The 16,791-nt window shown below is 43.3% G+C and overlaps 1 protein-coding gene across 1 annotated transcript in view; it reads left to right on the top strand.

Moving 5' to 3' along the window:
* Positions 1-16,225, top strand: part of LOC115533057 (ras-related protein M-Ras) — a 17,606-nt gene extending 1,381 nt beyond the window's left edge. The window contains exons 2-6 of the mRNA XM_030343253.1: positions 6,430-6,724; positions 7,003-7,156; positions 10,485-10,584; positions 11,210-11,289; positions 13,393-16,225. Of these exons, the coding sequence (XP_030199113.1) occupies positions 6,532-6,724; positions 7,003-7,156; positions 10,485-10,584; positions 11,210-11,289; positions 13,393-13,492 (627 nt within the window). The 5' untranslated portion in view covers positions 6,430-6,531 and the 3' untranslated portion in view covers positions 13,493-16,225. The remainder of the gene's footprint in view (positions 1-6,429; positions 6,725-7,002; positions 7,157-10,484; positions 10,585-11,209; positions 11,290-13,392) is intronic.
* The last annotated feature ends 566 nt before the right edge of the window (positions 16,226-16,791 follow it).

The following is a 16,791-nucleotide window of genomic DNA, read 5'->3' as shown; positions in this document are numbered from 1 at the left end:
GCTCTTCAGGTAATGGTTTTCAGATATCAAGTTCAACAAGTCAATAGATTTTCATTAAAATAAGCCATAAAATATGACCTATAAAATAAAGCTGGAGATTCCCCCAGTGGGAGATTGAGCACCCCATTTCGTGTGTAGTCTAGCTCAAATAAGTGATAAGATATCAACAAAAACACGATTGGCCGAGCATACACGGAGCGACTTGGGTCGACCTGGTCTGTCAGATCCTTGGGTAGGGAAGCCCAAGCATAGATGATTGTTGCTAGGAGACGCATAGATGTGATGGACTGAGATGAGCCGCCATCGCGTGAGATCTTATACAGTCGACTGCTGAAAAGCCGATGGTTGGTCTGCAACACACACCCACACACACGACTGCTGTCGATTGTGGTCAAAGCCAGAACCTTTTGGCTGGTAGTCGAATATGCTAACCACCAAACCGCTGGACCACTCTTATTATTGGATTATTTGGACGGTTTCAAAAGCCGAGAGACACATTTGATTACCATATAAAACATGCATACACTGGCATAGGATAAACCCTTTAGCAGTGCCTGTGTTCAGATATACTTAAAGGATTGTCAGGTTTTCCAAGACCCAAGTTGAATAGACAACGTCAATGACGAGATGTCAACCAGCCATCATTTTTGTTCAACTAACCCTTTCACAGTGTACGCGCCATCAAGAAAAGGGCAGTTGGTGAGCCATTGACATCCATTCTATTCCTAACAAGTGTTGAGCAGCTCCCATAGCTGTATCCTTGTTTTGTCCGATACAAGTAGTAGGATACAAACTGCCCTTGCCTGTTTCCTTCAATAGTGCCCACAAAGGATCAAAGACACAAGTTTTGATACTGTGTTTACACGTTCCACTTCACATGCTCATGGACTTTGAGACTTAGAGACTGAGAGGTGCGCAGCTGGAATGTTAAAGGTCCTGGTCATGAGCCCGGTGTTGAATTTTGCATCAAGCTGTGGATGTTTAATTACTTCGACCTTCCGGTTGCAGTGGACCGCTCAGTTGGGGAATATGTTTGGGTTCAGTTGACAGTCTCGTTACTTATGCTTAAGGGTGCTTTCGATCAGTAAAAAAAATAATATAAATAATAAAAACTATTATTATTATAATTAAATGTTACTCTTCACTCAGAATTAAGGGTTAACACACGCCTCAAAAATCTTTGCTCAGGATTCCGTGAGCATGCGCTGTGGCATTTTAGCCTAGCCTGTATGTCATAGTGAGTTTGTGCTTTGTATAAAGGAGATTCTTGATCTATTTATAGTCAATTTGCCCTGCACAAAGATATGATTTTTATCAAGCTTGTCAGCGTAGGCTTACAAGTGACATGTTATTCTAATGTTACTATCGTAGCTTGACAGTCTGAAGAAAAAGCGTTAGAGAAGAGTGTTTATTCAGTTCTATTGAAGGCAAATGTAATGGATTGAATCTGTGCTATTATGCCAATCAAATAATTACAATGAGTATGTTCAATAATGTTTCATACCATTCAATGAAACAGAAAACTATAGTGCATGCTCAGCTATGGCTTTCCATCCCCGATGGAAAGAGGACACTTTGGCAGATGTTGACCTGTGAGGAAGGATTAGTGTGTGTATGGTGTGGAAAAGGTCACACAGATACAGGAACACAAGCCAAACGAGGCCACACTACAGCCTCCGCCGCACCTGGGCCACAGATTGAGGGTTGTCCATTTTCCATTCAACAGGTACTACAAATGGGAATAATCAATTCTTTGCCATTATTAGTGAAAATAGTCAATGGAAAATGACTGAATACATTGAAATAGGATACAAAGTAGCCGCCGAACCATTGCGAAATATCCCCATTTTCTAGATTAGATCCCTGATATGCCTAAAACGTTCTTTTTTGAGTCAAATGTGAAACTCAAGGCAGTTTACCCAAGAAACAGGGCTAACCAGTCAATGTAACAGACTTAAGCCTGAATGTATCACTTTTTTTTCTAAAGTAGACTGCGAACAACATGGTTTGAAAGACTTTCTGCTCACACCTCCGCAGCTGTAACTCAAACTAAAACCATATTTTTTCTGTCCTGCCACCTATCAACTAGCAATGAAAAAAAATATTTACATTTTGTTATAGATTTTCAACTAATGTCAATCAAAAACAAAGCTGTAGGTAGGTCTTTGCTAAACACTAAAATATTCCTAGCTTTTAGTTAATGCTAAAAAGTAACCACAGACAATTGTTTCTGTAATCCTTCAGGAGGTGTTCCCAAAACAAAAGGACCTCATCCTCTCTTCCCTGAGAACCACATTCCCAATCCTTAGCTTAACAAACTCTGGGAAAACTTGAAGGTTTTTCTCCTGACAGCTGCATGAAGACCTGTTGCATAACAAACCTCTCTGTGTGTGTGCAACACATTTTTGAATGATAGATTGCTGTTGATGCAGGCATTGTGCGGTACAGGCCAGGGTGTGTGCCATGTCCTCACTTTGTTTTCTGGTGGGCCAACACACGGTCCCCACTTTGTTCCCACGTGAACAGGGAAGCCAAGGGAACCTTTCCCAGGGAAGGAGCTCGTGAGATGTTTCCATGGTGACGCTGTATATGTCACGTTCAGAGGGTGGAGCTTAGGACCAGGGATAACTAAGCATACTGTTTCCGTAGTTTTGAAATCCCTGTTCAGCCTATGAATCAACGACAGCTAGCATCCATTGCGAGCAATGTACAACTTTCCTTGAATCACACACAGCCAGACATTAGCCTTAACACACACTGATCCATGCAAACCCTGACATACACAGAAATGTTACACAGGAACTTAAAATCGACATTCTTGTTATTACATTTCACACTTTATTTATTTTTCTCTAAAAAGGTTGTGCCACTTATCATTCATAAACAAGCAGTTTGGTTTGTAATTGGCTTGCCCCAGAGTGCTTAAACACATGTTTTCTTCTTATAGTCCAACGTACTGGCTAGATTGGTTGGCCAACTGGCTAACTCAGCTGTGAGAATGTTCTCAGAGCTCTGACTAGGATGGCGTTTTCCTGGTTGGCTGTTGTTGACTGCTTGCTGGCTGGCTGATGTATTGGCTGTTGACAGTTTGGCTGATATGCTTGCTTTGACTGCTGATATGCCTTTTGATTGACTGGTATTCTAGTTTCATGGCTGGTTAGCAGGCTGAAGAACTGGTATATTAATGGTTTGAACATGGCTGATTTGCTTGTTGACTGCTGGTATGCTGGTTTGATTGGCTAATTGGCTTGCTAATTGACTGGTATGCTGGTTTGACAGGCTGGTTGGCTGTGTTGACTGACCGGTATTTATTATGTTTTACTGGCTAATTGGCCTGCTGACTGAACTGCTAGGGCTGGTTTGACTGACTGGTTGGCTTGCAGTGGAAGAAAGGAAGCATATTCCTTCCTCCATTGTTGCGGGCAGGAAGGGGTGGACTGCTGCCAGCTGACAGCTGTTTCCTGCTGGGTGACAGAGGTGGGGGGGGGGGCTGGGGGGGAGCTGGTGGTGGATGGGGGGGCGCTACCGTGTTGTTTGCTTGAGTCGAGTGCTTGCACTGCTCTCCACAATTCCTGCACATGGAAACGCTAGATATCATGTACAGTGCTGTCGTCCTAAATAGTCAATCTTCAAAACATTTATTAACATTGATTGCCATGTTGTATTTTCTCATGAGAAATATTTATTTAATGACAATGTAAACATTCCTTTTTTATACAAGCCTTAGTATTCAGTGTTCTGGGAAAAAACGTCTGGTACTTATTCCGACACTTGTGTGTGACAAGCGGCAGCATGGCCCATGATGTTTCTCTGCTCTCTGTGGTTATGCTCCGTGAGGGATACTAGACTGGCTGGAGTCCTTTCCTTGGTTCCCATCATAGAGAAGGATCATGAGGATGTCTGATGAACTTGCTCAACCTCCGTTTCACTGCAAAAATGGCTAAGCCGAGAGAAGGCCCTTCCCAGCCCCAATCCAGCCCTAGAACTACTTCAATGGCCCTAGGTTAAGGGAAGTCAGGTAGTTGTGAGGGTTAGAATTTGGCCGGGCATCTAGTTAGGCTTCTGAAACTGAACTGAATTGAGGTTCATCTACGGGTTGTTTGAGTGTAAAATCAAGAGAGACCCTGAAAAAGGACAGCAGGTCAAGGTGAGAGCAGCAGTATATTAAATAATACATAGAATATTGTATATTCAACATGAGTAGATTCAGCACCAGTTATCACTTCAAATAAATTAGTTGTACATGCTGTGCTAAGTAGGTGAAAAAAACGCTGGGGGGGTTATAAAAATAATCTGTTCTTCATAATATTCTTTGGGTGTACCACCCTTTAAAAAAAATAGGGGGGTTGTGGGTCGGAATCTGATTACCCTTACACATGTAAATGCTTTATCCAATTTCCTGCCATAGAGGATAGCTCAGTGTAATCAGTGTTTGGTGTGTGTGTGTGATGGCGCTTCATGTGTCAGCAGGCGGTAAAGTGGCCCGCACATTCTCCTTGCATTATCTATAAGGTTACCGTGGTCAGGCAAACAAACCCTTTCTCACTCTACAGTAGGACTAGAGCACAGAAATGCATAGAGTACCTTATATCAAATTAGGGGGGCACGATAGTCTAATGCTACTTTGAACTTACTTTGATCAATTAGCAATTACCCTACCTGTGTAATGGCCTGTATCTCAATTCACTGTTTCTCAATTCAATTCACAAAAAGAGTCCGATAACATATTCAGAAAAACCTCAGTGGATAAAATGTAAGACAGTTTCCAAGAAATGCTAATATATTTGAAAACCCTGATGTAATTTCAAACTCGGATTTAAAATTTGTGTCGAGTCTGATTGGAATCAGAAAGTCTGACCAATGGCATTCTTACAGGATGCCCCATTGAAGCCACCCACAGTGGTCACTTCTAGGTGGCAACAGTAGTAAACACATCACCAGGATGGCATGACTGCAGTGTTGAGGTCTGAGGACATGACCAGCGTCACACTACCTAAAGGGGCACTGTGTAGGATTTATTGCAATTTCCTCTCACCCTCACAATTATGTCATTGCATTTGGTTTTATAGGGCCCTATTTTAACGGTCTGACACGCAAGTGAGAAGCGCCAAAAGCATGTCGCTTAATGGGCGGGACTATGGCGATGTTGCTATTATAATAGCGGATAAATTACTAAAGGGTTGCCCTGAAGTCAGTGGCGGTTCTACGTCCATTTACGCCCCGGTCAAGACTTCCTCCTGGTTCGCCCGTACCTAAAACCGCCACTGCCTGAAGTAGCCTAATTACCCGTAGGTGTGGTTTGGGCGTAACGTGCAATGAGAATGCCATCACCCCTTCCCTTTAAGAGCCATGAGCGCATTTGAACCTGAAGAGTTGATATTTTGACAGCTCATTTGCAGTCTCCGATGAGACAGATGCATGACCACATGAATTTCAAACTTCAAATGGCTCAGGTTATGGCCAAATAATATGGCCTTATTCACACATGGAATCGCGTTTTCTTCAGAAATTCTGATTCATCATGTAAATTTCGGCAAAGAAAACGTAATACTCATAGATATGCGGTCCTGTGGCCGCAACTTTGGTTATATTTAATGATATGCGGCAAAACATTAACAAACATAATTTCTTACCAGTATGGTATAGGCTACATTATCTTTACCGACTTGTGTTCCTAATATGCAGAGAGTCCCCCCGTTTATATACATTACCATGGACTGTATTATTACGTGTTTAGTTTGCGTAAATCAGATCGATGCACACACGCGCGCCCGCATTCATTCATACTTTTTAACACTCACTCGCGGTAAAACTATGATTTATTGCGATCAAATACTCATAAATTCTCCAAGTTATGGAGTTGCACACGATGTCTGTGTAAAGAAAATATGTGTTTGCTGTACGGTGTTTGCAGATGCGTTGATATAAAAGTACAACTTATTACCGCTGTATCAGCTGTTCTTTCCCAAATAATTTAACGCCTCCAGCTTGACCTTATGTGACCGTGGCAGGACGCTGGCCAATTTCTATCAGTTCTTGGGTGTTATCTGTTTCCTGCTGTCTCGGCCACCACTTTAATCCACCTCACTTTCGGTGGTCCGGTCTCCTTGGTGACAAATAAGCAGAAGCCGATACAACAGCTTTAACACTTCTTCTTTTTCTCTCTCCCTTTTTCTATTTCTTGCTCGCTTTTCCTTTGTCCACCTCTCTTGCTGTCCCCTTTTCTTCTTCTTCTCCTCTATTGCTCTTTTATGTTCTCTCTCTCTCTCTCTCTCTCTCTCTCTCTCTCTCTCTCTCTCTCTCTCTCTCTCTCTCTCTCTCTCTCTCTCTCTCTCTCTCTCTCTCTCTCTCTCTCTCTCTCTCTCTCTCTCTCTCTCTCTCCTTATCTCTCTCTCTCTCCTGCTCTCCCCCTCTCTCTTCTTGTTGCAGGTTTTTGTGTTAGACCAGCCACCTACTACTAGCCTACTTCCCCACCTCATTCTCATTTCGTATCCGCCGGTGGTGGTGGCGGTGTTGGTAGTGGTGGTAACCATGGCAACCAGCGCGGTGCCTAGCGACAACCTTCCGACGTACAAGCTGGTGGTGGTCGGGGATGGAGGTGTGGGGAAGAGCGCTCTCACCATCCAGTTCTTCCAGAAGATCTTTGTGCCGGACTATGACCCCACCATAGAGGACTCCTATCTTAAACACACAGAGATAGACGGCCAGTGGGCCATACTGGATGGTAGGTACATTGTGTGTGTGAGTGTGCGTGTTTCAAAGAAAAAGTACGGACCTCAATGATTACGTTAAATTCTATAAAAGTGTGAGTGTTGGCTAGGTTACGGAGCGGTAAGGTTTTTCAATTGATTCCGTCGCGGCTAGTAATATGGTTATTGCATGTTTGGAATTAGGTTAACGCTTGCCTTTCTAAAGAAAGAAATCAAAAACTTTGTGTGTGTGTGTGTGTGTGTGTGTGTGTGTGTGTGTGTGCGCGTGTGCGTGTGCGTGTGCGCGTGCCAGTGTTGGACACCGCGGGTCAGGAGGAGTTCAGTGCCATGCGGGAACAGTACATGAGGACCGGGGACGGCTTCCTCATCGTGTTCTCGGTGACGGACAAGGCCAGCTTTGAGCACGTTGACCGCTTCCACCAGCTCATTCTACGGGTAAAAGACAGGTAAGACCTAACGGTTGAGCCTTTTCTGTGTGTAAACATGGCCTGAAAACAATCCTCCAAGCCTTGGAAGATCCTTGAATGTGTCTTCGTTTGTGATCTCAAATTCCTCACCCGAGGATCTCCTCACCCGGACCTTAATGTCTTGTAACACACCTGCTGGAAATCAAGCTATTTTTTTTACTTTTAGCAGAAATCTACCTTATTGGATATAGCCGATTCTTCCGTTGAATTCCAGTCCATAAATGCCAAGCTCTATTGTGTGTCCCAGTGATGCTGAGCCTCACATACCTACTCAAAATACCACACGTAGAATCAACATTTCCCTTCAGATGTCCTCCCTTATGGTCATTGGTACAGCTGTACCGCAGTGAACACAGTGGAAACAAAGTAGTCTAGTGTGTTATTACTGCTCAACAAAACCTCAAACCATCGTAGAAATGGACTTCTCCTACATCTCCCTTCTTAAGGTTTACTCTGTTTGTCACGACAGTCTCTGAAGCACTTTGAAATGTTCTAATATCTCTTAGTCCACGACGTGTAAAAGGCAGAGACGAGGCAGACAACAGTGTTGTTTTTGGCCAACCTATCTTGCTATCCTCTGGACTCGTTCACGTAGACAAGGGGGGTCAAACGTACGGCCCGCGGGCCAGATCCGGCCCGCAGCCTGTATGTCTCTAGCCCATTCCTGTGATGAGTTATGATTTTTTTAAAGAAATAACCAAAATGCTCACTCCAGCCGCTAGGGGGCAGCCAAAATAAAAAAGGAAGGAACTTCCACAATTGTCCTTGTTTCACCACAATTAAGAAGTTATCAAGGGTGGCATCCCCATTACCAAAATGTATTTGTCAAAAAGAAGAAAAGTGGACACAGAGTTTTCCAGGAAATATGGACTGAGAATTATTTATTCACAGAGGTGAATACAAAAGCAGTGTGTTTGGTATGTAATCAGCAAGTTTCAGTGCTCAAAGAATATAATATTCAGCGCCACTATGAGACTCTTCATAAAGAAAAAATTATCACCATTTGAAAGGACAACTAAGAAAAGAGGAGATAGACAAATTGTTAGCTGGTCTGAAGAAACAGCAGTCTACTTATACTTTCAGCCGCGAGATCAGTGATGCAGCATTGAAAGCATCGAACGCTGCAGAAGTCGTGTTCCCTGAGAAGCAATCTGCCTTTGCCAACATTAGTCTGTCGAGGATAGGGTAACAGAACTCTGGAGACTTGGGCAGCCAAATGAATGACAAAATCAAGTAATTTATTGCTTTTTCGGTTGCAATTGATGAGAGCACTGATATTGCTCAACTGGCCATATTTATTCGGGGTGTTGGTAAGACTTTGACAATCACCGAGGAGTTCCTTGTTGCCTATGAAGGACAATACAACCGCGAATGACATATTCAGCTCTCTCTTTGGAGCGCTGGACAAGGTCGGAGTGGACTGGTCCCCTGACCTCAGCCTGGCTACAGATGGCGCACCATCAATGGTCGGGAGAAAGGCAGGCGTTGCGACAAAATTCCGAGAGAAAGTACAGACCGCAAATGGGGGACAAGATTTTTGGGCATTTCACTGTATTTTGCATCAAGAAGCGTTGTGTTGTGCAAAACACAAAAAATGGATCATATTATGAGTGTGGTTGTAAAAACTGTAAATTTCATCAGAGTGAGAGGTCTGAATCACCGTCAGTTTCACACTTTTTTCAGAGATAATGACATTCAGGCTGCCCTACCATACCACACTGAAGTACGGTTGTTAAGCCGAGGTGCCGTGCTCAAGCGTTTCTTTTGGACAGTTCATCGAGAAAAAGGGTAGCCCAGTGAAGGAACTTAAATGTCCGCAGTGGGTGCAGGATCTTGCCTTTATTGTGGATATCACACAGCACCTGAATTATCTTAACAAAATGTTGCAGGGCCGCAAAAAAAATGTCACTCAGTATCACGACAGCATACGCGCATTCAAGTTAAAACTTTCACTTTGGGAGAAACGGCTATCTATCGGTGACACCGCCCATTTCCCATGTCTAACAGCTGTGCGTGCGACCGGACGTAATGCTGATATGGATCAAAACAAAGACAAGCTAACAGGATTGCTGTTGGAGTTCGAGCAGAGCTTTCAGGTCTTCAGTGAACTAGAGAAGGAATTTGCCGTTTTCGCTCGCCATCTACAGTCAAGCCTTCTGACATGCCAGCTGACTTCCAACTCAATATAATCTCTGATGAATACAGATTTTTGAAAATAGGTTTACATAGGTTTCATGTTAAAAGACAATGAATGTTGTGCAGTATATCATCCTCAGCTTAAGTAGCCTACAAAACAGTTGATTGGATGTAGCCTAATCTCATTGCTCATGCACTGCTATAACTTTTATATTTGTTAATTTTATTTATATGTGCACATTTACATTTTCAAGGCAGTATGATAGCTTTCTTCATAGCTCCCACTTTAGTTTGTTTAGTGTGGTGAGTTGGTACAGGTGTTCAGATGTAAAAATGTATTCAATCAAGTCTATAAAAATAAAACAGTTGTTAATGAATGTGAAATGCATTTTATTTCAATTCCATTGGCCTATCTGTGAATAAATGGGTGGTGCTAATATAGATCCTTGTGATCCGCGATTATGTAGGCTACAAATGTAGGGTGAAAATAAAGCATAGTACTGAAAAACAAAGCTAAAGATTTGGAGTTGACATAGGTTATTTTGCCATTATTTTACTGATCCGGCCCACTTGAGATCAGATGGGCCGTATGTGGCCCCTGAACCACAATGAGTTTGACACCCCTGCCGTAGGCTGATCGATCCATCATGCATCCCACGTGGGATTGGATCTATCCATCATACCTCTATGATGACAAATGATGACTAATCAACTTCACACCTGGGGGTGAAATGGAGGCATTTTAATAAAAAGATTTATACCAGCCATGGGGGATCATGTTCATATTATATGAGCCATAATACCGATGCTGTCATGCCTGCCTCAACTCCCCAAGCCGTCCTCGAAACAGCATGCTACCTTCTTCTATTAGGTTATAAAGCAGGAACACAAAGCAACAGTGATTTCACATTAATGAGCAGGTAGGCGGTAAAGGCATCTTAGCTCCAGGATGTCTGTCAGACTCATGTGAACATCAGGAATCGAACCCGGTACATTCTGGCTGGGCGTCAAAACCCCCCAACCGCAACACTATCCGTCTCGTTATATCATCCAGCTGATGGTTCTAAAAGTAAACTGCAGAAACGCGCCGGGGGGAACTATGGTGGTTAAAGCCTGCAGAGTCAGCGGTCTGGGAGCCGTTTGTTTATGTGTGCAATGTGTTGTGTTTTAGGGAGGCGTTCCCCATGGTGCTGGTGGCCAACAAAGTGGACCTGGTACATCTGAGGAAGATCACCAGCGAGCAGGGCCAGGAGATGGCTGCCAAACACAATGTAGCTGTTTACACTCAGAGTGTGTGTGTGTGTGTGTGTGTGTGTGTGTGTGTGTGTGTGTGTGTGTGTGTGTGTGTGTGTGTGTGTGTGTGTGTGTGTGTGTGTGTGTGTGTGTGTGTGTGTGTGTGTGTGCGCGCGCTTGTGAACGAGGAGCGTGAGTATGGTTTCTGGACACAAAGTATTTTGGATGTGAGTGAGGGAAAGGGAGAGGGTGTGTGAGGGAGAGACTCAGTTCTGCTGAGTTTGCATTCTCTCTGTGGTGGTTCATGAGTCCGGTCCAGAAGGACAGCAGAACACAAAGAAAATGACAGCCTGCTGCTGCCCTCCTCCCTGAAACAGGACCTCCCCCCCCCCACCGGACCAGACACACACCCAGAACACAAACAAAACAAACAACCCCCCTCTGTTTGAATACAACTGTTTTATTTGATTTCCACCCCTGCTTTTGTTGCTACTAAAAGGTGGTTCCTGTTGACTGATCATTTTCATTTACTTTTCTTGACCGAAAAACCAAACATTATGGACATCTTCTTCTCGGTTTTTATACCCCTGACAGATATAAACGCTACTCCACTTTGAAACATAGGTGAAATCTGGCCATTGTGTTTTTTGTTTGTCTTTCCAGATTACCTACATTGAAACTAGTGCCAAGGATCCTCCTCTCAACGTGGACAAGGCCTTTCATGAGTTGGTACGCGTCATCAGGTAATACTTCTCCTGCGCCCTGATTAATGGATGTCATGTGTCCTGTCCAGCTCAACTGGTAGAATGTTTCAACAACACTGCTCGGGTTAGGGGTTAAATTTCCTCTGACGCCACCCATGCTAAGAATGTATGCTTGCATGTTATTGTAAGACGCTTTGGTTAAAGGCCTCCGCCAAACTGCCACCATATATTTGGGGCTGTTGGATCTTCTGTGCGAAATATATATTTGAGTTTACCTAAGTTATGTCTTCAAAACATCCCAAATAATGATGTATTATACACTAAGCAGTATTCGGTTCACATTCTGGGATTGGAGCACGTAGTGCACCAGCTCAAGTCAAGAATGCCTCGGAACAAGAGGCCCTTGTGTCTTTCTCCTTGTCCTCGGCACATATCTAGCCAGGAATAGAGTTTGGACTATGAAAGAGTGTTGGACGTGAAGCGAAGAAAGGGCTAGAGGGGGGGGGGGGGGGGGGTGCTGTCAGGGCAGTGAAAGTGTTCTCAGGAAGGAACTCGCGACGAGGAGTGAAAATTCCCCAGAGTTATTTCCTGTCTTAACAGACGTGTAATTTAAGGAGAATTTGGATTCTGCTGATGTTCCCGATGTGGTCACATCCTGTCTGAGAGCCCACTGCTACCACTCAGAGGATCAAACGGGGCTGGTGATGTCATCCGGTTGATTGAGATGTACAGTGCGTGTAAGTGAGGCGAGGATACCGCAGAAATCCCCCCTGGCGACTTGCATTGTGTTTTTTCAATCATTTCATCACCACTTTTACATTCCAAACCCTTGAACCCACTGTGGAAAAAGACAATGTACTCACTCCAAAAGGACAAAAAGATATGCCTGAGGAAAAGTATTGATGAGTGAGGCTACACTGCCCTCTAGTGATCAAACTTAAATACTTTGTTTTATGTGTAACCGTAGAATCGCTGAGCAGGCCCTTTTCTACGGAAAATCTTGCTCACAGATTTAAATTAACTGTGTCATAAACCAACCTACTTGCCAGGAAGTGGTGTTTTGATTGACAGGCATGACCAACCAAAGATGGTACGCCAGGAACGGTACTACCATCAAACAGGAGACTCTTGTCTTCAGCTTCTGACAGATGCTGCATGGCTTAACTCTAACCACAAGAGGTTAGGATGAGTTCAGGATGAGTCGCATTGGGACACAGTGGGATTAAGGGAGATGCTTTGGTCCAGGGAGATTCAGTGAATTCAGATACACAACATTAAGGAACAGGTAGAGGTTGGGGCATCTTGGTCCAAGATGCTTACAGGTGGGACCTGGATAATCAAACGCGATACCGTTGACCTGGGAGTTGTAAGCTCTAGTGCGCTATCCTTGTGCTGTTTCTGGTGGTACTTCCCGCTGTTTTGATGTTGTTGTTGATGTTCTACATAGCCTTTCCCAAACTTAAGGTCGCAACCTAAAATGGGCCCCAAATTGGCAGAGTAAAATGCAGAACAGTGCTCTGTGAATTCCTGTTCCTTATTAAAATAGAACCGCGTTACTACACCTCCACTTGACACTTAAAACGCTGTTCAGAAAATGACTGCATTAGTCACTGTTCACGAATTATCATAACTCATTAAACAAATAAATGTATTCCACATTTATAATATATACCCTTTTTAGCTATGTTTTAAGCAAGAAGTGATTGTTATCGGTTTATAAATTACTTTACTTTAATAATAGCTACAATCTACCACATCAAGTCAACAAATCGTATGCATTCATTTAAAAGTGTTATACATTACACTCTTATTGTCATTATAAGAGTGACTATTGCTGTGATTTTGTGTGTCCTTCAAATACTTGACGGCACTGCCCCCCACTCCCACTTGCTGAAGTTCATAGGCAAGTTTGTAATAAGGTGGTAAGAAACTTCATATTACACTCAGCACATTGCTGTGTCCTGAGTGAAACATTTAATCTACATTTCAAATTCACGGTTTGTTGTGTTCTTTATCAGTGGTTTATAAATGTACGTGTAATATAAATAAATGTTATGGCAATTGATGCATCTTTTTTGTAAATTTGGGTCCTGGAAAGAAGGTTGGGAAACCCCGTTTCTAACGTGTTGTTCTCGGTCTCAGACAACAGGTCCCGGAGCGGAGCCAGAAGAACAAGAAGAAGATGAAGTGGAGAGGAGAACGCTCCACAGGTTCTCACCGCTTCCACTGCATCATATTGTGACTGCCCTCCTTCTCTGAATGGTCTGTTAACTCACAGACACACACAGAAACAATCACCCTCCCTCACACGCACACATCCACACTCTCAAACGCACTCACACACCCGCAAGCATATCTTTTGATGTCAGGGAGTACTGTAACCCCTAGCGGTCGTCGACTACTGGAGCACAAGAGGAGGAGGAGGAGGGGACGCTAAAAGGTGGACAGACTGGTTATCAGACAGAGGGAGGCCCGGGAGACTGGAATGGGCTGTTGCAGGAGGACCCCGTTAGCAACGCCGCAGTGACCCTGAGGAGCAGATCCTCCTGAGACACAGTGAACTGCTCTCTTTCCTCCTCAGTCTGTGGTTCAATGAGAAGCCTCATGAGGCAGCTTCATGAAGAGGCTACTCTGTGACTTTGAACCCCGGATCTCCATGCAGCGTCCATACTCCGTACTGGTGTCAAACCGCTCCATGTGATTGGATCCGGCACAGGAAGCGCCTGGACAACGGTGGCGAGAACTAGACAGTGGTGAAACTATTTCACCAACCGGTTCTATCTATCTATCTATCTATTTATCTATCTATCTATTGATCTATCTATATCTTTCTGTTTATCTGTCTCCCTATCCCCTTTTTTCTCTCTCTTTGGTCTTTCTCCCGCCTACTCCCTCTCTCCTTAGCTCTACTCTCACCCTATCTCTCTTTCTCTCCGCTGCGCCCTCTGGTGCCCAAACGGACGAAGGTCAGAGGAGCGTCGCTCAAGGCAGGAGGTGTTCTGGAAGGACAGGCGTGTAGATGTGGAAACCGTTCATGTTTTTCTTTTTTCTTCTATGAATCAATGGAAGTTAATGTTTTGTGCTGATGTCGATGGGTAAACGCCCGTGAGTCCTGTGAGTTTAAAGTGTACATTGTGATTTTTTGTGATGCTCGGTTAAGTGGTGCTGGAAGGTCCGATCAGAAGGAGGAAATCAGGAAACATAGGAAAGAGAGAGAGAGGGATCAATGGTATGTATGTATGTATGTATGTATGTATGTAATGCAGGTGTTCTCTGAATGCATCAGGAGAAGTTTCTTCATGTAGCCATCGGTCAGTGAATTGGAGGGTTGGTTAAATCAGAGGCGTGAAAGTTAAAAGTAAAAGCAAGCATACGGCCATGTTTACATCTATAATAGTATTATTTTCTATCATAGTCTTTACGAATCCTTGCAGTTTCTACATCGTGTACTAAAACCAGAAGTGTGTTAACACATACTGACTGCATTGCACGCATCGACCGGAGGAATACATTTATTTTAAGGTTAAAGAAGGCAGCAGTTTGAATGAAGTCCCTATTATAGTTGCCGTTATAAACACGTGAGATTTACGGATACATTGAAAATCATTTTCACAAGGGCCAGGAGAACTTGAAGAAGCAGTTTTGCACTGGCCACAAACCAAAAGATGTGATTTCAGTTACTTCAGGGCTGTAGGGGAAATGTCATCGCCTGTACTTTAGGTTCAACGGAGGACAGCTGTAACGTAAAAAGCTTTTACCCTGGGTTAAAAGTTGAAGCGTGGCTAATCCAGCCCCCTCACATACTGTACCGGTCGGTCTGGGAACATATTCCAGGATTTTGAGATGTGCCATGGTCAGTTCTCGCCCAGTGTTGCAGGTTTTGTGTTTTGGAATGTGCCAACTTGTGAACGGAAAGACGCCATGTTAACGATGACCCGGAGTAGGACTGAGAACGGGTTGAAGCGGACCACCAACTGAAGCAGCAAGATATTCAAAATGTATGGGAAAGCAAGTTTAGAAGGTGGACGTGAACAATTTAATAACCTATGAAATGGCATGTACTGTTATCGCACTAAAATAAGTTTTGAGGGTCTTTCGGGTCTCGATGAAAACTGTCTCTCGAAGGATGGAAACTTTTTTGCACTTTTAATAGAATTTCAAATTTTCCTCATAGTTCGTGGCTCTCCTTTCAGATCGGTAAGACAAAGAGAAAGCCACGGTGGAATTTGAATGTCAAAATAACACGCAAATAGAGTTGTAGCCCTATCTGCCTGTGTGTGCCTGTTGGTCAGGAAGAGTTGAGTATGAGAGTGTTGAGACTTAATCAGATTCAATGGGTTCATATATATATATATATATATATATATATATATATATATATATATATATATATATATATATATATATCTATGTGTGTGTTTGTGTTTTGGAACCGTGGAAGACTGAATTCAACAGCTTTTCAATTACTGCAAAGGAAATGAAAGGAAATCTGCAGTAAATGTCAACATAAGAGACACACACAGGACGAATAAATATTGTAAAAGGGACTTTTCGACAGTCTGTGTTGGTCATAGAATGGACATGAGTGTACTGTTTGACTATGGAGCAACAGACCTTGGGCTGGGGGGGGGGGGCTGTGTTAAAAGACAATGTTATTGTGTATGTTTGATACTTTTTGTATTATTGATATGATCTTGCAGTGTTTTTTTTAAAACAACTGAATAATTTATTACTGTCAATTTTACCTCAGTGTGTCCCAGACCTGGACAAAAGAATATTTGAAAAAAGATTTGACTGGCGTGTTGAATATTCAGTGATGTTGTTCAAGGAAAGCTGGGTGCCCAGTAAGGCCCAAGGCCCTCACCCCTGGTGCCACTGCAGAACATCAGTTGCATTATTCTATAATAAACCCATGGCCCAGGGTGCGGACACTTACTTTGGATTGAAATAAAAGGAATGATTCTTGAAATATTAAGGAACTTTCTCAGACTTCTTTGGGTCTTGGTTAATAGGTCCCATGACATGCCACCAGGTGTGGTGTGATTAGCGTTACGAGCCGTTTTGGATATCTGCCCCTTATGACATCACAGATGGGCGTGTCCACCTAGATGTGTGACGGATAGATGAGCAACGTTTGCTACAGTTCACTGGGTAGGCTTGTAGGCTGATCTATCCAGCACACATCTAGGTGGACACCCCCACTATAATGTCATAAGGGGCAGATGTCCAAAACAGCTTGTAACGGCTAATCACACAACACCTGGTGGCATGTCATGGGACCTTTAAGTTCTACTTTTTAATTTCAGAGTTGAAATGCAAGCACACCTGGGTCAGCTCTAAGACAATGCCAGACAGAGGATGACAGCCATTCGAAGCCTAAGGAATGTTTTGTATCTAATCCTAGTTCAGTAGCGTTGTTAGAGTATTTTGGTCCCATTTGGCACAGATGATATATAAAGGATCAGTGCAACATTTGCAGTCAGCAAATTGTTGGTTTAAAAAAAAATAATAATAATAATAATAATACATTTAAAACTTGGC

Source organism: Gadus morhua, chromosome 20 (assembly GCF_902167405.1).
Source record: "Gadus morhua chromosome 20, gadMor3.0, whole genome shotgun sequence".
Lineage (NCBI taxonomy): Eukaryota > Metazoa > Chordata > Actinopteri > Gadiformes > Gadidae > Gadus > Gadus morhua.
This window is presented reverse-complemented; position numbering and strand designations above follow the sequence as displayed.